Raw genomic sequence first — 22,104 nt, 5'->3', positions numbered from 1 at the left:
GATGGAAAGCTAACACACTTGAGTTTCTCAGAACTGTGTCACTAGGACTTCTCTGCTGCTTAGACTGAAGGTGTTTTTCATTCCTCTGAAAGTGTCTTTCACTTGCTTCTGCCTGACTGAGGGCACTACTAGCCTAGGATCACGAGAAAGTCAATTCGTGGCTTTATGTGTGTTTTTTTTAAATCATCAAGAGAATGTAAATTGGGGCCACCAACCTATGTAAGAGCTAGCTGGCAGCTATTAATTCTCAAGGAAGATTATTTTCTGCCCTCAAGGCATACAAGTAGGTGCTGATTTGTTTTGAATTCACCCTTATGCTGAATTGTGGCCTTTGGGTTCCAGGTTTATGGGTTTGTACTAGGGTCTCCTATCAGATTCCTTGCCCTGGAAGCTTTGTCAATTTGTAAAAATTGAAGCTCAATGTAAATAACATTGGCGCAAGTCTCACTTCTCTGGGTGTGTACTTTCGCTTGATTCCGGGCTTCTGGTTTACCTTTTATTCTTTTCTAGTTTATTGATGCGTTTAAACAGAGGTTTTAAATATTTCATTCAGCATTTGCTCTCTTTACTGAGAAGATTAATCAGTAAACTGCTCTGCTATACCTCAGAATCAAAGTCCACAGCTTTTAAAAATTAATAGAATACTAAAGCTGGCTGAACAAATGTGTGGATTGTTCACAGCAATACAAACACACACAAAGGCAGCTGGGTTAGCAGTGTACACAGAAGTGCACTCCTGGAGGTCTGTGCTAGTTATGGGTCAAATTTGAGAGCATCAAGGAAGTCCATGGGGACAGGGATGTCGCCAGTGGAGCCACAGTGTACTTAGGGTCACATCAATCTGCTCCAGATACACTTCACCATGATGGCTCTCAGTGCAGGACTCACATTTCACAAAAACGAAAAAAATGGACCCAGATACTGCCCACAGTTAGACCACACAACAGGACATGTCAGGTTCTGAGGGGACTTATCTCATGCTTTCTAAAATCCTAGGAGAGCTGAGTCATCTTGCTGAACATGGTTCACTTTCACCTTAATAACTGCCTGGAAATTAAGCACCAGAGCCAGCTGTCCCACGTAACAGTTGTCACTTTGGAACTTCTCTGTGTCTCAGTGTCATCATTAGTAAAACTGGAATAATAGAAACAATCACAAGGCTTGCTGCGGTGATCAAATGCATATGAAACACAGGAGGCATCATTCCTGGACTGGACACACTCAACAGAGGTTAACTTCAAAAAGGTAAACAAATATATAAACCTAAAGTCAATTCCTGATTGTCAAACTCTGAACCTTCTTCCTGACCTGTGACTTTGTGTTCATTGAATAGCATTGTGTTTCTTCACTCATGGAAATTTCACTCTTCTTGACGTAGTCCTCCAAGTCCAGCGTCCACCAATCCAGTGTGTGTTCAACATGGGCATCAGCCACATCAGTGGGATTAGTGTATTTACACGTCTTGTGCATCAGTAGGATCTGTGGTCTGAAGGGCTCAAAGCCCTTTTATTCCCTGTGGCTCTTCATCTGAGGAAGCAGCTCAGTGAATCTTTCCAGCAAATTTCCATGACTTCATCTTCCAACAGCATCAGTATAAACAATGGCTCCAAACTCAGCTTCATTTTCTGCCTAAATTTCAGTTCACTCACATAGTTGAAGCACAAAAACAACAACAGCAACAGAAAAACTCACAATTTTGGTGACTTCTTCACGCAATCAGTGTTATTTGCCACTTGCAAAGTATATACTTTCAAACAATGCCCCTCTGCCTCATCTCTCCCTTTCATTTCAGGAGCCCCCTCTCCCAGTAGGGAGCTCAGTTTTTGCACATTTATAGGGTTAATTTTTTTAAATGACTGCTTCTTGGCTGTGTAAGTTCCAGTTTTTCTTTTTGTTTGTTTGTTTGTTTGTTTTTTGTCTTTTTCCTTTTTATCGGTACCAGGGATCGAACTCACGATTGCCTGCTTGCAAGGCAGGCGCTTATGCCGCTGAGCTAAATCCCCAGCCCCTGAGTTCCAGTTTTGTACGAAGTCTCCCATGGACTACTTTTCAGGGACAGAGGTCCATGAATTCCCTTCTGGTCTCATGGGTAGGGAGAGAGAGGCACCCTGATGAATATGTCTTGCTTTAAGTTTCTGTACTTTTGACTTACTTTTTGGTTTGTTCGTTCGTTTAAATTCGTGTTTATTAGGTTATACAATACTGTTAGTGACTAGGTACTTGTGCTACTTTTGGTTATTGTTAGTACTTTCTATGTAATTCATTCATGGAGCAGACAACAGTCAACATTTGGCTGTTCTGAATGGGGTAGGTGCAAAGGAGGAGTGAGAGCCCAAGACGGAATTACCATCAGCCTCCAGACCTGCCCCAACCCGGGCTCCCTCTCAGGAGACAACCACACTGTACTCACAGTGCGAGGCAGAGCCCCAGGAGTCACGCTGCACCCCTTTCCCTTCCCACAGCACGTCACTTCCTGTCTTGGTGGCCACACTGCCTATCTCCATTACAGCTCATTTCACACCAATCTGCCACTAAGCCACTCCCTGTCCACCTGCCCCCCTGAGAATGTTCACTGCCTTTGATCTCTGAATACCTGGTGCCATGGTAGGCCCTCCACAGGCATTCGCTGGATGCCTGAAGTTCTGGAATTTTTACATCAGGATTTCTTGAGTGAGTTCCTCATCCTGCTCTGTTGACTGCTCCATCTTAGGCCATTGCTCTTTCCCACCAGAAGGTTTACAAGGAACTCCTAATGGTTGTTCCTACTCTTCACTTTGCTCCATTCCTACTTGCTTTCCACATTGCTTCAAGAGTGTTCTCTCTAAAGAACAAGTCAGTTACCTTTTTGCTGATTCAACTTGTTCATGTTTCTAATTGCCCCACAGATAAATATAAGGCCTTGTTTCTTGCTTCTGTTCCTCTCAAACTCCACATCTTGCCATGTACGATAGTAATATATGTGGCATTGGTGCAGGTGGAGGCCCCAGTGCCTTTGCATATGTGCCTTTTACCTAGGGCACTGCTCCCTGTTCTATGCCTACCAATTTCTTGACCTAGCTCAAATATCCTTGCTCTGAAAAGCCTTCTGGGACCCTATGGCTCTCACTTCCAGTGAATTCCAACTATTGGAGTATCTGTTGATTGACATAATAATTAATTCACATATTTATGCCCTAATCTCTCCCTTCCCAGCTGCCCTATGGGCACAATCCTGGGCTTATATTCCTGGCTCTGTGTGAGCTTCAGAAAGCACTAGAAGAAAGACGGGGGAGGTCACAGACAGAATGCCAGCTCTGGTGTACAATGAAAACTATCTCCAGGCCACAAGGTCTGGGAGAAGGGCCTGAGAGACTCGGCTGACATCTGCTGAGGACATCTGACCTGTGTCGCACAGGACTGCTCTCCAACCTCCTCCTCATTTCTTTTCTCTTATCCCCTAAACGCCCATTTCTTCTTCCATGCTTTTCCTCTTCCTGTCCTTTTCATCTTCTCATTTACCAACTTTCCTTCTTTCCGTGGCTGGACTTTAACACTGATAACATGTTATACAAACGACATTGTAGCATTAGCAATGGAAGGAAGCTGTAATAAGGGAACCCATATTCTGCTACCACGGCAGCTCAGTTAGCTTTCATTTGTCTGTATTCCTTTCTTCTCTGTGGATGCCCAGATTATCATTTTATGTAGTTGTAATCATAATGTAGTTTTAATTTTATAGCCTACTTTTAAACTTAATATTAGAAGCATTTTCCATGCTCCCACACAGTCTTCATAATTATCATTTTAATGGCTGCATAATACTCTGCTGAATGCATATACCAATTGTGCTAACTGTTTTCGTTCTGTGAGACAGCTCTAGTTTTCTCCTGTGGAAGAAAATGCGGTGATAAGAATGTTCTTTTATTTCTTTTGCTTTCTTGTTCCTTCTGTTCACTTTCTTTTACTTTCTCTTCCTTTCACTTTTATTCATGTCTTTTAAAAATCTCCTTGTACCTCAATGGCTGAAGCTCTTTCCTAGAGTAGTCATTTGCCTCTATGTGGATAAAGAAAATATCTTATGGGGAAAAGCAAAAGATGCTCAGATGTATGAGGCATACAGAACTCCAGCCACTTATAATCAAAACAGAACTATACCCAGGCATATAATAATCAAGATTCCAGAAATCCAATATAAGAACAGAATATTAAAAGCTGTCAGAGACAAGAAACAGATCACTTACAAGGGAACACCCATCAGAATTACAGCAGACTTCTCAGCACAAATCGTCAAATCTAGAAGATCATGGGGTGAAATAATCCAAGCCTTGAAAGACAATAACCTCCAGCCAAGATTGATATATACTGCACAGTTGTCTCTAGAAATTAACAGAGAAACAAGGTGCTTCCAAGATAAAGAGGAACTGGGGGACTTTGCAACCACTAATCCAACTCTACAGAGAATACTGCAGGACATTCTAAAGAGAGAAAAGTACCAGGATTCCACAAACAGTGGCAGAGAGGCCACGATGAATGGAGCAGAAAGTGAAATGAAGAAGACAAACAGACAACTAATGGCAGAAAAAGAGCTCAACAGAAATGAGGCAGAGAAGGTTGGATATAATTTCTAATATAGATGGCCTAGATACACTAACTTAAGGGAAAAGAGAGAGAATCGCAGGCAGAGTGGATCAAGAAGTAGGGTCCACTGAGAGGCTCTTTATAGGAAATATAATTAGCCTGAAGAAAATTATATGGACCAAAATCAAATATGAGAAAACGGAACTCGAAGTGATAGGGAGCCAGAGAGTAATAGGGGTAACTGGACCAGTATTTATGGATAGATTGAACAGACAGGCTTTAATATATGAAGAAATATAACTAGAAATCCAGTCCAGGAGGGAGAAAGTTCAGAAACACTTAGGTAAATAGCAGGTTGCCCACCCCCAATATAAAACCGTGAGTGTTGGGGAGACCCAAAAATACACAGTTCATTCTGGGGGAGTAAAGGGGAGGAATAGTCTTCAAAAAAAAAAGCAGAAGATATAGCTAATAGTATATCAGGAATTAAAACCCTTATTACTCGCACTACTCGGCTTGGATGGAACTTGTTCTGTCCTACTTTGTATATAAGCACTGGCTCTGAGGGCACAGACAGCTGTCCCAAAGATATCAGGACATAGCACAGTGGTCATCTTTAATTTCCTATTAACTCAATCAGGATCCCTGTATGACTTATACTGCTGTATCATGACTGATCTTAGTTAAATCTGACTTGTTTAATTGCTGCTTATTATTGACAGATTTTGTTCAAAACTGTTAGGTTGCTGGTATCAAGTTGAGGAGTATAGACAACTATACTGAAAATGACAACGATTCACCACGATATCCATTCTGATTTGATTACTTCCTGTTTTTGTAGCTCTACACTATCTACAAAGTTGTATTTCTGTTAATCCTGTTATGTACTGATAAGTTCAGTTATACTTTATCTGATGATATAGCCAATTCTGTTGATGATAACAAGAAACAGCACAGTGACCATGGTAGAACTCCTTATACAGCAGTTTTATATGTCTTTTTAGTTTTATGTGTCTGTAGGAATATGTTTAGTTCTGTCCTGCTTTGTTCTATTTTTCCCTCTAATGTAGAAAGGATAGAAATACATGTTAAGACTCATGCTTGCGTAAAACCTATAAACAGTTTGTGAGAACTGATCTTATGACACATGATGAAATGAACAAATACTTTGAAGGAAAGAAAGGGACACTGTAGTACCCAGTGCTGATTCCGGAGTGTTATGATGTGAAATCCAGCAATACTATTAATCTTTGTTCAGAAGGATTTTATTCTAGTAAGTAATTGTTAGGTCTCAGCATAAATGAAGATATGGATAAATGCGTACAGTGTATAGGATTGATAGCTATATTACTTAGTTTTTGTTGGATAGTTGAACAGAACTGTTTGCAGTCTCCCTGGTTGAATTCCCATTTATATGTTCCACTTTTGTATCTTGAACAACTATTTGTGGGGGGGCAATATGTATACATCAACTAGTGATTTATTACTGTTTATTTCTTTTCTTTGAAAGTACCTACTATTTCTGCCCATTTTCTATTTTGTTTTGTCTTTCTTTAAATAAAAAAAAAGGAGTAAATAGGCTGGAGAAGCCTCAGATTTGTGACAGGGTCACATTGTAATGACAAAATGAGAAACATATACATCTTTATCAACAGGGAGACGGCCTGATGGACAGTGTCCGTGATAGGAACAGGATGTAGCATTTGGAGAGACCACAGAACTCTAGGTTTTACACAGATGGGGCTTTGTATAGTGAATTTAATTGAAGAATATTTGTAGTTTACAAATAATGTAAAAAAATAACAAAATCCAACCCATACAGTAATAATAGTGCTGTATCGAATACATATAATGTATGCAAACCTATACTATGCAAAGTCATATGAGATACCCCAAAAGATATACATCAGACTGATGACAGTGGTCACTATTTTGCTCAGGAAAAGGAGTCTGACTTTTAGGGGCTCATCACAGGGAATCTGAGCCTGAACTGCTGTGGTTTCAGTCTTTTTGTTTTGTTTTGTTTTGTTTTTTGGTACCGGGGATCGACCTCACAACCTCGCGCTTGTTAGGTGAGCGCTTACGCTGCTGAGCTAAATTCCCAGCAGCTTTTTGCTTTTTAATCAAGGTATGTTCACATGTTTCTTCTGTAATAAAAGATTCCTTTAAAGTTGCCTCCCATGCTGTGTGTTTCTCTTCGCCACCGCACACTGACAGCCCCGTTTGAGGGGCTGGTTATGAATAAGAGAAATATAGTGAGAAAACGTTGTTCAATAGGCAAAGGTTCTTTTGGAAAATTTGCCTTTTTTTGTGTGTGTGTGTGTGTGTGTGTGCTGAGACGCAGGTTGTTTGGGACAGTGCTGGAGGGCCTGCGACAGGGGAGAAAGAAGAAGAAGCCTCCAGTCAGACCTTGCATGGAACCCATCTTTACCACGCCCTCTCAGGGCAGGTGGAAGTGGAGGCTCCAGCCCTGAGTCCTGGATGGAGGACGACAGATGGGGCCTCCTGGCCCTGCTGTTCAGACCGAGGGGAACAGGTGGGGGCTCTGGGGTCAGAGTGTGAATACTGGGATTCATGAGTGCTGTAGGCAGCGGTGCCCGGATCAGGACGGTGACAGCTGGGCAGCATTTGGGCGAGGGAGGGAGCAGGGGAAAGGGGCGGGGCAAAGGGCCCAGCCTTAGAGGTGGAGATGTTGGAGGGGCTGAGGCCTGGGGTGGGGGTGGGGGGCTGCAGCATGGGGAAGATGGAGCCAGAGTCCCAGGCTGCCCCTGGAAGCTCAGGAAGCTGTAGGTTGAGCGGACACAGAGAGAAGGATGCTTCTCTTCTGCCCTCCACCTGCTGTCCAGCTCCAGCTGTCCCCTACCTAGCCCTAAACCCAAGGCATTTGGGCCACTGCAGCAGCTGTGTCAGTCAGGCCTTTGGCTGGGTCAGGCCTGGGCAGGGCAGGGAAGCAGCTGCCACCCCTCCTCTAGCAGATGGGGGTGGAGCACAAGGAGGTGACCAGGTTGGAGAAATCTCAAGCACATGGCAGGGACACGCCCTACTTTCCTGTCCAAAACTCTTGCCTGATTCCTGTTTCTCTTTTGTTAGGTTGGGTGGGGGTGGGGGGTCCGGACAGTTCTAAAGAACTATGCAATCAGCGATGAGTCTCATCAACATCTAGCAACCCTCAATACTATTGATTTAATATCACCGAATCCTCCCAACAGACTATTTGGAGAATGTTACTTGCAGTTTACTCATAAGAAAACAGAGGCTTCTTGGTTGAAAACGTACACACCACACCCTGGAAAGGTACCGAAGCGAGACCCGATGCAGACGTGCTTGACTCTGGAGACCGACCGCGCTCATCCGAAGCAGGGTCTGGGTCTGAGCGGGCTCCCGAGGTAACAGGTGGGTGGGTCGGTGCCAGCCTCTTACTGTCACAGCAGTTATCGCAGGCAGGGGAAGCTTTTCCTCCAGAGATTTCGGCAGGTGGGAGAGCTCCCAACCCGACGGGCAGATTTAGGAGATTTTGCCTGGAAACAAGAGTGTTGTGGGTAATGCTGTGGAAACAAGCACTTGGGACTGAGACAGTCCAGAGACCAGAGACACCCTGGTGTCAGGCGGGCTGGGCATGCCCGGCTGCAGGCCAGTTCTGCCGGTGAGTCCAGGAGCGACTCCGGAGGCCGGGGAGCCAGGCGCAAGCTGCTTTTTGATGGGCGCTATCCCACCTGGTGAAGCGCCCTCGCTCAAGCCGGGCACAGTGCCACTGCAGGTGCAAACCCGGGGCTCATTCCTGGCTCCTCCTCTTCCTCCGAGCAGTGCTCTGAACGAACCCAGCTGCAGCGAGCCGAGTCAGCCTACTGGCTCCGAGCCGCATCCGGCCAGCAGGGGGACCCCGAGTTCCAGTCAGCGCGTCTGGCTTTGGCTCCCCAAATCCACGATTCTGTCTCCCTGGGCCTCGGTGGCCTCCTCTGTGGAATGGGAAAATTCTGCCCTCGCTTCATCGGCACAGTGCAGGGACTATTTTTCTTAAAGGTTTCTCTTTAAATAAAAATTAAATTATTACAGTAAAAGACACGTTGCCACTAACCTCTCTCAAAATACCCCCCCACACACACACTTCGAAACAGTTCTGGAAGTCCACTTCCGTGAGTGTCTGTAAGAGATGGGATTTTAAAAAATACAGTGAATGCAGCAGCCAAGGGTCATCCATGGAAAGACAGCTCTAAAAACATAAGGTCCTCATCCACCTTATTCCCCAGACCTGCCACTGCGTGACTTCCGGCTCTTCCCCAGAGTCAGCATGGCCATGAACGCTAAACATGGATTCAGGACATCGATGCAGTCCAACAGTGCAATTACAAAAGGCTTCCAGAACTGCTTCTGCAAGTGGCCAAAAGAGTGGGGAAAGTGTGCTCAAAGTGAGCCCAGTATTAGGGTGGTTAATGTTTACGTGTCTTTGCAAAAAATGTAAGCATTCATCTTTTTTTGCAGTCACCCTTGTGAAGAGCTGTGGGACTGCCTTCTTGTGCTCTTGTCTATCTGGACATGCGATAGTTAGTAGGCATCTGTGTAGCAAACTAAAGGGTTCTCTGTGTCATTGTTCCCTAGCCATTTGAATGACTGGCTTTCTGGCAAGCAACTATTTGTTCTCCTGGCCTGCAGTTAAGGACACACTGAGGGCACAGAGCTGGCAGGCTGTGGGTCACCTCTTTGTCCTGACACAGGAAGTAACCTTGGTGTGAATTCCTTTCTCACTCAGTGCTCTCTGGTGATGGGACTGGCTTCAGGGTACAGGGCAGATCTGAAGGAACTTGTTGAAGATCAGGGAATAAGGGCTAGAAGGGGTGAGCCTGGGAGCATGTGTCTTGGTTACTTTTCTCTCATTGCTGAGCAAAACACCTGATGCCCAAAATTAAGAAAAGAAAGGTTCATTTAGCTTACAGTTTTTTGGAGGTTTCAGTCCATACGCAGCTGGCTCCAAGGCAGGGTGGCATGGCTGAGGGGCAACAGTTCATGGCAGCTACAAGCAACAGGAGCAAAAGGGCAAAAGAGAGAAAGCACACTGCCTTCCCACCCTTACACTGTATATAGGCTCCGCCCCTGGTACAGCATTCACATCATCATTCCCAGTGCTAGACAAGGAACCAATCACAAATGCTAAATTCAGTTACCTCCATGACTGCATGAGGCTTGGGGATCCACCTAAACATAAACCATAACAACATGCTACAGCTGCTATGCGGAGGTTAGGATGCTGTGAGATGGGTGAATGTGTGGTGTTCCCACCCCTGGCCTCTGTCCCTGCCAGGTGACCTGCACTCAGAGGAATCATTGAGAAAACTGCTGTGGGCTCAGTAGGCTCCCAGAACCCAGGGCACTGGCTGAAGAGACGGCTCAGTTGGCTCCAGTTCACTTTCTACCTAGCTGGGTAAAAACTCATTTCTTCCAAGAAGCCCCTGGCATCTGTCTCAGCCGTCACACCTGGGACACGATCTACAAAGCACCTCGCTGGGGCCTGGGATGCTTGAGGTGACTGTTCCCACTGATGGTACCAGGTCTCAGTCCCTTATGCTTTGGCCCCACAGGGGAACTGCAGGCACTTCAAGGCTGGCATGTGATACAATGGGAGAATCCTGGACCAGGAATTGGGAGACCTGGTTCTTAGCCCTTAATGGTCTCAAGCCTCCTTCTGAGTCTCTTGTGTTTTAATCTGCTGAAGGGGAACATAGTAGCTTCCATGTAGGCCATGTGATGGTATAGGAAATAAATAAGAAGAAAGCCTAAGCCTTTGTTATTCTTTTTATTCTAGCTATATCCACCCCCATCAAATATATGTGACTGCTCAAAGCAGCATTATTCATAATAGCTGGAAAGTAGCAATGGCCCAGATGTCCAGCCACTGAAGAATGGAAAAACAAAATGTGATATGTCCATAGTGTGGAACATTATTCAACCATAAAAGGAATGAAATACTGATGTGTACTGTTATGGCTTGTGTCCGGTGTTCCTCCCCCATCCAAAGACACATGTTGTCATAGGTGGGGCTTTTGCAGAAGTGGCTGGATTGAAAGTGTGTAATTGATTCATAGTATAATGCTGGGATTAAGGGTGCTGAGATTAAGGGTCGGTGATTACTAAATCTGTCCACTAATTGACTTGGCACTGCCCTAATCCCGGTAGCCTGGGCACAGTACAAGGGACAGAAAGGAGCTTGTCTTGCCCCTTGTTGCTTTGCTACCTTCTGCCCTCTATGAACTGTTTCTCCTCTGTAAAGCCACCTGCCTTAGAGCCAGCCAATTATGGACTAAAACCTTTACAAATGGTGAGCTAAATAAACCTTTAATCCCTTCACTTGTGCGTGTTGGTATTTTGTCTCAGCAATGAGAAAAGTAACTGAGACTTGTGCTAAACTCTGATGAAGCGTGGGGACATTATGCTGGCCAGAGGCAGCAGCCACAAAGGACCGTATGATGTACGATTCTACTGGTACAGAGTGTCCTGAACAGGCAGATCCTTGGAGACAGAAAGTGGATTAGTGGTTGCCTGTACTTGGGTGACTGCTGCTGGGTACAAGGTATTTTGGGAGAGGGAGTGATAAAAATGTTCTAAAATGAAATTACAGTGAAGATTGCACTATTCTTTAAATATAGTATTCAGAACCATTGAATTGTACACTTTAAATGGGTGAACTTTATGATATGTAAATTATATCTCAATAAAACTGTTACTTTTTTTAATGGGTGGGTGTCCTGAATTTAATCTGGTGACAATAATTGGTGAACAATTTGGTCATTTCTGCTTTTAAGCTACTATGAATAATGCTGCTGTGAACTTCTGTCCTGTCTTCCTTCCTTCTTTCCCCCAGTCTGTCTGTCTGTCTGTCTGTCTGTCTCTTTCTTTTGCAGTACTGAGAAACTGAATTGAACCCAGGGCCTTCATCTGAAGCCTTTTTATTTCTCCTTCTTCTTCTTCTTCTTTTTTTTTTTTTTTTTTTTTTTTTTTTTGAGACAAGGTTTTTCTAAGTCACTAACTTGCCTGAGCTGGGCTCAAACTTTGAACTCTCCTGTCTCAGCTTCTCAGAAGGCCAGGATTACAGGTGTGTACAGCCATGCTCCGTTTTGCTCCCAGGCTCAAGAGCCTCTCTCTCCCTTGGAACATACAGAAGGTGGGTAAGGGCACTGCTCGGAAGGTGGGAAGGAGTCTGCATGCCAGGCTGCCTAACTCTAACAGAACTCACAGAATACCCGCTGTCTCAGTTTTACCTTCTGCCCAGTGTGGGGAGGAAAAGAACAGGGTTATTTCCTGTGCTGCCCTGGGAGGTGGTGTGGAGCAGTCTGGGAAGCTCTGTGTGTGTGTGTGAGTGTGTGTGTGTGTGTGTGTGTGTGTGTGTGTGTGTGTGTGTGTTCTGGCCAGGAGGTGTGGGCTGTGTGCACCAATGGGAGCTCTGATGTGCCCATCACAGGTTAGAACCAGCTGGGGTCTTCAGGCAGTAGTGTGTGGCAGGTGGATTGCCCAGAGGCACCTCCTTGGCTACAGACAGTGCCAAGGAAGCCAAGAAATCCATGGCTGGCGCCTTGTGGGCTGGGTCAGTGTGGAGGCTAGGCAGTGCCTGCCAGTCGACGATGAGCTGGTGCGGGAGAAGACGGTCTTTAATTGTGTGTGATGTAGCTGGCAAACAGTTGGCTGCACTGAGATGGGTTTTGAGCACAGCCTCAGGTCCCAGCACTGGAGGGGACCAAGGGATGGAGGAGAGCCAGAGACTTCCAGGTCTGTGTCCAGCCAGCTGTCAGGAACTGCGTAGGTGCTTGGTGAAGGGGGGTCCGTTCTCAACTTTTCTTTCCTCTGATTCATCTCTTTTTACCACTCCTTTCCTACCTGTGCTGTGAGCATGCTCAGATCTCCCCTGTCTAAAACCATCCTCTCCTGCAGCTAATCATCCATCTCATGTTCTCTTCCCTGCCAGCTCCTTCAAAGACTAGTCTGTACCCACGACTTCCATCTTTACCACCTGCAGCATCGTTAACCCTTGAGTGGCACTCATACACCCAGCCAGCGCTTGAAAGATCTTTGAGGTCACCACTCCCTTCCCTGCCACCAAATCTAATCAGCCCTGCTGCTCTGCTCCCAGGGACCACCTCTGTCCTGGGGCCTCCACTGCCACCTACACTGAGAGGACCCAGCTCAAGCACCCAGTGCCCCTGGCCTTTTCCAGAAGTCTGCTGAACCCCTTCCAGAGACACAGGCCACCCACGCAGTCCTGGAGTCATCAAATCCTGTCCTCTCTCCCCCTGCCAGCCTCTGCTTCACTGGCTAACAGATTTCTCCAGGACCCATCTCTGCCTCACCCTCCTGCACTGGCTGCTGCATTTGGTGGCCAGTGTACCCAGAAACCCTCACCCGCCACGTCACTCTTGTTCATTCTTTCCTCTCCTTCCTTTGCCTCTCCTAGTTAGCTTTTGACCATCTGTGACAGAGTGCTGCAGCTGCTGGCAAGCCTCCTCTGCCCGTGGTCACAGGATGATCTTTCTAAATTAGCACCTTCCAGATCCTTCAGGCTTCTGCTCCAAAGCTTTGGAGGCTTCCAAATACCATTAGATGGCTTCACGATGTTTGTCTAGTGATTTACCCCTCAAAAGTCACTTTTCAGTGAGTAAAACAGGAAATTCGTCCTTTGGGGATAGGTGAACTGGAGCTCAGGAGATGCGGTGAGCTGTTGTCTTTCAGGTTCACGCAGCATGAAGGGTGGAGCTGGGGCCGGGGCTGGGCCTTCTGGCTTCAGCTGAATTCACCTCCTGATGCGGTCTCCTTCCCTTCATGGGGGCCTCCTCCAGCGACGTGGCCCCTCAGTGTGCTCAGCTGAGCCCCTGGTCCCGCACAGAACATGCCAAGTGGTTTCTACCTCCCTCATTCAGGATACTTGGTACTTCTGTTTGCCCACAGCATCCTCCCCATGCCACCTGCCCTTGTCCACAAAATATAGCGTCCACCCCTTGCCTGGACCCAGTTCACATGACATGTTGGTCTCTTCCAGCCCCGGTCAGAGCACCTGGAGTGCAGCACCTTGAGCTCCAGCTGATCCAGGGCAGGCTGTATGCCCAGCCCTGTGTTGTACCTCTTGGGGGCTCGCTGAAAAGTGCCATCTTTTAATGAAAAAATAAATAAAATTTCATTATCAAGAGAATAACAATAGTTATTATACTTTCCATTGTTATCTTCAAAGTAGTTACTCAGAGTATAATACATAAACCAAAAAATTCTTAGAAAAAGATAACACAAAATTTCATTTTTAACAAATTAAGATAAACCAGTAGTAAAAATGGAACCTATTAGTAAATATAATGAAATATTTGTAACACAACGGAATTTGTAGTTTGAGGAAGTATTTGAACTTCTTATTTCCTATTTATCTCTCTTCTATTCTTTGCTTTATGTTCTCATATAAGAGAAATATGGGATATTTGAGTTTGTAAGTCTGACTTATTTCATTTCACATTGTGTTCAAAAGTTGCATCCATTTACCTACGAATGCTTCAAGTTTATTTTCTTTAAGGTAGTATAGTATTCCATTGGGTGGAAATACCACATTTTCCATGTTCACAGTAAGGCCTCCTTTGGTACCAGGTGTAAAGCACCTGAGACCCTCTCCTCGCGGAATCATTTGCAGACTAACTGGCTCCATAGTTCCAGGATCACATCTGGAGTAGGCTTCTGGTGACCGAGGTTCCAGTCTCAGCCCTGTCACCTGGCCCTTTTTAAGGTGTCCCAGCTCAGGCTCCTCCTCTACTATTAGGGGATAGTCACACGGGCTTTCCTTGAAATGCTGCTTCAGAAGTTTCTTCATAAATGCCAAACTGCCTGGCACCTGGGAAGGGCCTTTTTGTGCCCACCTGACTCTGGCTCCCCATTGTCCCAGGAGAAGTCTGCAGCCAGTCTCTCTCCCTGTGAGACACAGATGGCATGAAAGCCACACACTTTTACCGAACCCAGTTCTGAGTGCGAAAGCCTAGCCTGAGGGTTCCCTGAGATACTGTCAGGCCAGGGTCAGCTCACTCCGCTCATCCCGTCACCGCCCTAGTCCCTCCTCTCACCCAGGCTCATGATGGGCAGGTGGGAAGTGGGCCAATCTTATTTCCTTCTTGGATCTCAGTTCTTTTAGCTGGAGGAGTTTGGCTGAAGCTCAGAGTGTCAAGCTTTTGTTAAAGCTACATAGCAGATACAATCCATGCTCCCACAAAGTCTTACACCAGGAGCCCACTTGTGAAACAAATCAAAGCAGAGTGCTCTGCCCGAGGCACAGCGGCTTCCTGAGTGGTCACACCTTGACCCACCTCTGTGGGGCCCTGCAGCATCCTGGGGTCCTCTGTACCCCCTCTCAGGTGACAGGGCTGCTGTTCATCTGCTGAGGGTTTGACTGGAGGAAGCACACCCTGGCCGATGTGTGAAAGTCTAGTTAAAAGTCACTGGTATGTCCTGATCCTCACAGGACAGGCTGCAGTTTGGGGCCATTTATTCCCTGGCTCCCCTCCCTGACAGTGACCTCTTTCTGGAGACTCCTGAGATCTCTAGGACTCAGCCCACTCTGATACTCGAAAGGGGCTCAAGAACGTCTGCTGAGTAGAATGACTGATGACAATGGTGATGATGCTGAGGTTAAGGACAAATGAAAGCCACAAACTTCTTCAGGGACTAGGTACAGTTCGTGCAGTTGCGGGGATCAGGACTAAATGACCTGCTTGTCCTGTGCCTCCTCTGCCTAGCATGAACACACACACCCACAGGCTCAGTGTGTCCTCTCCCCGACCTAAGAGAAGGCAGCTGGAAGAGCAGAGTGGAAGTGGGGAGGCCCGAGACCTGGATTACAAGTCTGAGGGAGGCGCCCAGTGGGAGAAGGGTGGGGGGACCCGAGGGAGGTCACTGGGCAGGTGGGGCTGAGGGAGGACCCCAGGGGGAGGGGCACCCCAGACACCCCGAAATCGTTTTGTTTCAACTGCACCATATTCTGATCCTAAAGTTCTTTTCCTGTGCACACACTGCACAAGCAACAGTGCAAAGATCAGGACTGGAGGGACAGCTTCAAGACGGTATTGGGTACAAAACTCAGGATGTCTTGACCACTAGGCAAGCTTTTCCACTCAATGGTGTCCCACACCTCAGAAGAGTTTTGTTTTAGCACTGGGGATCAAACCAGGTTCTTCATACTGAGTTACATTCTTGTTAAATTGCCTAAACTGGGCTGGAACTTGCAGTCCTCCTACCTCAGCCTCCTGTCGTGCTGGGATTACAGGTGTGCCTTGCCTGGGCCACCAGAGGAAAATCTGAAAACCTTTGTCAGCCCCTGACCTCCCTTGGGAGCTGAGCCAAGTCCCACCTACTACCTGCCTTGTGAGTGCTTGTGCATGTGTGTGTGTGTTGGAGTACAGGAGTGACTTTAGCTTCCCTGGACCATCCTTCCTGACCTGTGGAGTCTGGTGCAATTCAGACAGCTTTGAAAGCAGGACAGTGTAGGGCTACTCGGCAGCCCCCGCCCGCACTGTGCTTCTGCTCCTCCTCACTCACCCCTGGCCATAGTGGGGAAATCCAGGGGTGACAGGCCAGCAGAGGAGCAACACAGGAGCACCTGAAGGAAAGAAACAGGACCAAAATGGTAAAGGGAGGGAGCAGGCCCTGGGGGCCTGTGGCGTCACTTTGCTCCCACAGTCACATGTATAGTATAAACTCCTCCCTGGGCACCTTTAAGGGCACCTAAATCTGGCATCTGTGGGATTTGGTCCCAACTTTAGCACTACTGGCTATATATACAGCAGGTTTCATAATTTTGAATTTTGTGCTTTTTCTCTCTTGCCCCACTCTTGGGGCTTGGTGCTGTCTGCTAGCTTTGCTGATAAAATTTGTGCTGGAAATGCGTAGGCTGCTCATGAAGCTCTCATTAGTATCCTATGAGGCAGTGTTTTTACACCCATTGTACGGATGAGGACACTAATGCTCAGCTGCTGCAGCCAGGCAAGACATGGAGGCCATCTGGCTGCAGGGTGTCAGCACACTCTGGAGGGTAGCAGGTCACCCAATCAGCTGGTCTTGGACAAGTAAGACCACAGCAGTGGCTCATGTCAGGGCCAGCCTTTTTGTTCCACCTGTTTGTCCTCTGCCCTCCTGCATTGTCCTGTCCCATGCCAGTGGTAGACTCTGGACTCCCTCTCCTTCTCCTTCCAGCTTAAATCTCCCCTGAAACCAAATGTCTACTCTGGGGGGGTGGTTCAGGGCTTGTAAGTTTTGGGGAGAGGACAGACTCAGCTCCTTGGTCTCTCTCTCAGCCAGCTTTCCCACCTTGAAGTGAATTTAAGGCAGACATAACTTGATTGATGGGTAAACTGAGGAAAATGGGCTGACCCGAGGCCACAGAGCTAGTGGATAGCACAACAGGACTTAGAAACAAGTTTCTGGCCTTTCTGATTCACAGTGAAAGACTTTTCCCAGCACATCAAAAGGCTCTGCCAGACCCTCCTGGGAGACATTGCTTCCCTGAACCCTGTCAGCTCTGACCTCCAACAGGCTGATCTAACCCCCCAGAAGGCCTGGCCTGGGAACAGTCAGGCTGGGATCAGGGAGGGAAAGGGAGTTTGGGCTTATTTTGCCCAGAACCAAGGAACAAACAAATTACCTACAGGCATTATGCAAATACACCTACTACACATCAACAACCAGTTCGAAGAATTATGGGTGGGTGAGTATGGAGGGAAGGCAGGTGTAGGAGCTCAGGTACCCTCTGTAGCTAAGGATGTTACTGAGGGGTTTGAAAGGGAGACCCTAATTGCCCAACCCTTGTCACAAGTTGCAGGGCCTGCCTGGGGCCTTTGTGGGCTTGTCTGAAAGCTGGGTGAATGACAGGAAGCTGAAAATTAAGAGAGAAAGGTTTGAGCCACAAAGGACTTGAGCCAAGGACAGGATGGGAGGCAGTGGACTGGACAATGCAAAGGCCTGCGTTTGCATGGAGTGAAGACACGGGGAGCTTACCCTCTCGGGCTGTCTACCAGCTCTGGGCAAGGACTGCAGGTTTGTCTTGGAGGCGCAGATTCCTTGCTCCCCCTGAAGGCAGAAATGCAAGTTATCTTTCCCTACACCGGGCTTCCTCCTCTTTCTCCCTGAAGATGTGATGGCATCTACTCCCTTCTCCTAAGCAGTTCTGGTTCCAGCCACCCAGTTCCTCTGTGATTCTGCTCCAACTCCCAGCAGAAGTAGCTTGCTCACTCTCCTGTGGACAGAATCCCTTCTTAGCATCCTGAGATTCAACAAAGGGGGCCCTGGGGTCCTTTCCTAATATTCAAACACAAGAATTTTTCAGGTTGGGATCTCTGCGCAGTACCCTTCTGAACCAGGGCCTGCTCTGAGTGGGCATTAGTTAGTGCTCATTGACTCCCACTTACCAGAGGCTTCAGATGTGCACAGCGCAGGCCGAGGGGTGCTGTGGGCCCAGCACTGTTCCAGGACTCAGCAGCCTGGGTGTCTTGCACTAGTCCTTAGAATTTCTTCTGTGACCTTTTGAAGTCTCTGCTTCTTTGTCTGAGGGGATTGGACATCTTGTGGCTTAGCTGCTGTGCTACAAGGAGGGAGGAGAAAGCAAAGGACCCCAGAAGGGGTGACACTGATGCTAGGTCGTTACTTCCATGAGCCTGAGCATCTCATCTGCAAAAATGGAAATTGCTACTGGACTGAAAGGCAATTGTAAAAGATGGATGAGGAACAAATATAATGACTCAGGATAGAGCCTGCAAAGTAACAGTGTTGGAAGGGTGTAAGTTCCTGAGATGCCAGGGACCAGTTTCATGAGGAGAGCTGATTTTAACATTAAGCAGGGCGCCAGGGTTGCTAGCGACGGCTGTGGGAGGTCGGGGCTCGTTTTGAGTGAGGTGTGCATTTGGGAGCCCGGCAGGTGAGACGCTTGATGTAAGGCGTGGCAGGGTTGCAGGAGAGTGGGGAGAGCCCAGGAGGGCTCCGGCTGGCTGCCGCAGTAGGCAGGGAGGGAGCGGATACCCGGAGGCTGCACCTCGTCCAGCCTGGAGGCTGAATTCACACATCGGAACGTTCAGAAAGCTCACGTTTTCCCAGTCCTTTTCACACAGAATCACTTCCTTTGTCTAGAGGAGGCGGTGGAGGAGACGGAGGGCGAGGAGGGAGGGGCCCTGCGGGTGCCACCGCCACCTCCACCCCCACTCCCTTCCCCTCCCGGTGTGCGGAGCCCGGTTGTCACTGTTCTCCCGCGCCTAGGGCGACGGAGCTCGGGCACCAGAGTGGGAGTCGGGTCTCAGCTGTCTGCCACCCCCAAACCCCGACCTATGGGGGGCGGAGGGAGCTAATCATTCTTCAGGCGTCACCAGGGGGAGCGAGTGATGAAGGCTTCGAGGTGCGGGGGCACTGGCCCGGGGCGGCTCAGGTGGCCAGGAGCGGTGCCAGTTTAGGTGTGACCTTGGGTAAGTCTGTGCCTCGGTTCGCCCCGGGGGCTCCCGAGGGAGAACGCAGGAGAGGGCTGCAGAGAGCGCCTGGAATGCCCCACTGGGGCAGGCAAAGGTTCCCCGCAGAGCTGGCGCTGAACCAGGAGGCTGTGAGAACCCGGCACCAGCGCTGCCTCGGGTGGGTGGGCGCAGGGCCGGCGTGTGCGCACGCTGGGGAGTGCGAGCCCGCCCCGGGCCTGGGTCTGAGCTCAGTGCCCCAGACCCACGCCTTGCCACTCCAGTCCCAGGTGCAGAACTGGGGCGCTACCTCTTTAAAAGCGTCCGGGGCTGAGCCTCTGCCGCACCATGTGATTGCTTGAAAGGCCGGGCTGGGAGCGCTGCGGCGGGAGCCGGAGGACGATGAGCTGCCGCGCGGTGCCCAGAGCCCAGCCCTGCCCGGCGCGGCCCCGGAACTCTGGGCGGCACCGCGTGCTGGGAAGTTTAGGCACTGCCTCTGGGACCCCCTGCCGGCCAGCAGGCAGGATGGTGAGCTCACTGCATCCTGTTCTGTGGACACAGGGTGGACAGAGCAGGGCGCGCGGGACCCTTGTGGGGTGTGTGTGTGCTGGGAGCTGCCTCACACCTGATACAAAGCCACTGGTGGAGTGAGTGCTGCTATTTTAAGTTGCTGAATGGAACCTCTGGGGCTGCTCAAGGGAGGGGACAGAGGTTAGGCAGGGGAAGGGCTCAGGTGTCCTGGCCAATCTGGCAGGCACATCTCCCCAGGGTTGCCTGGACTCCTCTCCTCCTCCAGGCAGGCCTCCCCACCCCAGGCTTCCTGACCACAGGTGCCTACCTCGTGCCCCGTGGTGCTTGTCTGCTGATGTGCCCAGCCTGTGCCCGCCATGCCGCACTCCGTCTCCGCCTTCCAGGCTGCCTATATTGGCATCGAGGTGCTCATCGCCCTGGTCTCAGTACCTGGGAACGTGCTGGTGATTTGGGCTGTGAAGGTGAACCAGGCACTGCGGGATGCCACCTTCTGCTTCATCGCGTCACTGGCAGTGGCTGATGTGGCAGTGGGTGCCTTGGTCATTCCACTGGCCATCCTCATCAACATTGGGCCACAGACCTACTTCCACACCTGCCTTATGGTGGCCTGCCCTGTCTTGATCCTCACCCAGAGCTCCATCCTGGCCCTGCTGGCCATTGCTGTGGACCGCTACCTCCGTGTCAAGATCCCTCTCCGGTGAGTGCACAGAAGCAGGTGGCTTGAGGGCCATCTAGAGAGCTTAAAAGATTGAGCAGCAGGCCCCATGTGAGCCAGGTATTCTCTGGGCTCTTCTGTCCCTGCTCACTCTGCCCTCTTGTGTTCTGTGTTATGGTGCCAGGCTGAGCTGCAGCTCGAGGATCAGAGCGGGCTGGGGGAGACATGAACCTGGCAGTGCTTGGGATTTCAGCATCAGATGTGCTGGAGCCGTGAACCCCTGACTGCCTGCTGGGGCTGGGAGGAGGGGACAATTTGGAGCAGCCATTGGGGTAGTGTGGCAGTGACCACTGGGTGGGCATGAGTTGAGCTCCACCATTCCTTAGGGAAAGGAGAGGAGGGAGAGCAGAGCTAGGGTGGGGTTAAGAAGTACTGAAGGGGACACCCCAGAGCTGGGGGTGCTGCTGATTCAACCAGGCCAGCTTCCTGAAGACACTCTTAGCCTCCTGTTCTTCAGGTGCCTCTGTGCCTGCTGGCTCCACCCTCTAGGGCTGTCCTGCATGCTAGGCAGTTTGATTACCTCTGCTCAGCTCCCACTTAACAGGATCCCTGTTGCAGGCAGGAGAAGGGAAATGCTAGGCTGGCTCCTTGCTATCCCCATCCTGTTGCAAAAGTGTGTGACTCTGCTAGTCATAGCGAGGGCTTCTACTGCTTCCAGACAGCACTGGGGTGGGTGGCCTTGGAGATAGATATCTGTCTACATTGGGACTCCGTGCCAGGCCATAATCTCATCACCAAGCAGTGCCACCAAGTGCCAGCGAGTGCCTGGGCACACTGTCAGGAACTGGCCCTGCTGGGATACTCCTGTGAGAGTGCTTGCCTCCTCTGGCATTCTTGTCACCAGTAAATTCCTTTCTGATGGGGAGCCCTGGCTACCTCCGGCACCTGCCACCCTGGTGTAGCTTCCTAGATTCTGTATCTGGGTTGTGGGGCTCTGGTCTGCCTTGGCAGAACTCATGGTTCTCCTGTGGTCACATTTTCCAAGGCTCTTGTCATGCTGACTTTCCTGCTATCCCCATGATCCTGTAAAGGAGATGAAGTGGGAGCTGGCAAAGGGTAAGCAGTCTTGGCAGTGCTTCTGAATCCAGCAGTGAAGAAGTATAACTCGGCCATTCAGCCTCCTTCCCTGTTCCCTGTACCCAGCACCTCTGTGCCAGGCTCTCTGACCTGTTCGACTCCCTGGCAGCCACAAAGTTTACCAGGAAAGGCGGGGTATATTCTAGTGCTTGGGGGAGAAGGGAACATAGCCCAGAAGTCCTGTGAGCTCAGCTGCCAAGGGACCCTCATGCTGCTGATAGGCTCGGGTTGTTGTTGAGCTGCATGGACAAAGCCAGTCTCAACCCATTAGATGGGCTGGGCCTTGGAGCCTGAGAATTATAGCCGAGAATGGCCCCATTAGGAAAGGCAGGCAGATGTGCAAATGTAAGAAGCCTGCTAAAGAAACTCTGCTGAGTGAGTGCAAAGGCTAGACTAGGTCCTGTTATAATGTAATAGAGGTCACAGACTGCAGAATGTGCCCTACTTGCCTGGTGGGGGTGCAGGTGGGATCTGTGTCTCTAGGACCTGTAGGTGATTGTTTTGGAGCTGGGGATCTTGGGAAGCTGTCTGAGGGTGGAGGCAGAGGCATGGCTAAAGTCACTTGCAGGCCTGGGATCAACTCCTTGCTATGGATTTTTAGCTGTGTGACCTTAGCAAGGTTACCTATTTAACCACTTTAAACTTTAATTTCTTCATCTATCAAAGGGGACATTATTAATAATGCCTACTGCCTGGGGTTATTAGACGAATATAATGAGCTCGTATATATAACATACTTAGTATTGGGCTTGCTATATTATATGCAAGCCATAAGTGGTAGGTTTATGGTAG

The 22,104-nt window shown here is 48.9% G+C and overlaps 1 protein-coding gene and 1 long non-coding RNA gene across 9 annotated transcripts in view; one reads left to right on the top strand and one right to left on the bottom strand.

The window, feature by feature from the left end:
- Window positions 1-6,297: 6,297 nt before the first annotated feature.
- LOC134473964 (uncharacterized) lies at window positions 6,298-18,737 on the bottom strand. The gene is made up of 3 exons (XR_010044471.1): window positions 17,967-18,737; window positions 17,557-17,628; window positions 6,298-13,685 (listed from the first exon to the last, which is right to left on the bottom strand). It is a non-coding gene; the product is annotated as an uncharacterized LOC134473964 (long non-coding RNA).
- Window positions 18,738-18,801: 64 nt separating this feature from the next.
- The window catches only part of Adora1 (adenosine A1 receptor), a 31,391-nt gene continuing 28,088 nt past the window's right edge, over window positions 18,802-22,104 (top strand). Inside the window, exons 1-3 of one of the 8 annotated variants that reach the window (XM_013157794.3) lie at window positions 18,809-19,010; window positions 19,355-19,517; window positions 19,904-20,217. In XM_013157794.3, coding sequence (XP_013013248.1) covers window positions 19,392-19,517; window positions 19,904-20,217 — 440 coding nt within the window. In that variant the 5' untranslated portion in view covers window positions 18,809-19,010; window positions 19,355-19,391. 8 annotated transcript variants of the gene reach the window in all.

The sequence above is a fragment of the Cavia porcellus genome, unplaced genomic scaffold (assembly GCF_034190915.1).
Source record: "Cavia porcellus strain 051 isolate PalLab524CR breed Dunkin Hartley unplaced genomic scaffold, mCavPor4.1 scaffold_29, whole genome shotgun sequence".
Classification (NCBI taxonomy): domain Eukaryota; kingdom Metazoa; phylum Chordata; class Mammalia; order Rodentia; family Caviidae; genus Cavia; species Cavia porcellus.
The sequence above is the reverse complement of the archived record's forward strand: the minus strand, read 5'-3'. Positions and strand labels throughout refer to the sequence as shown.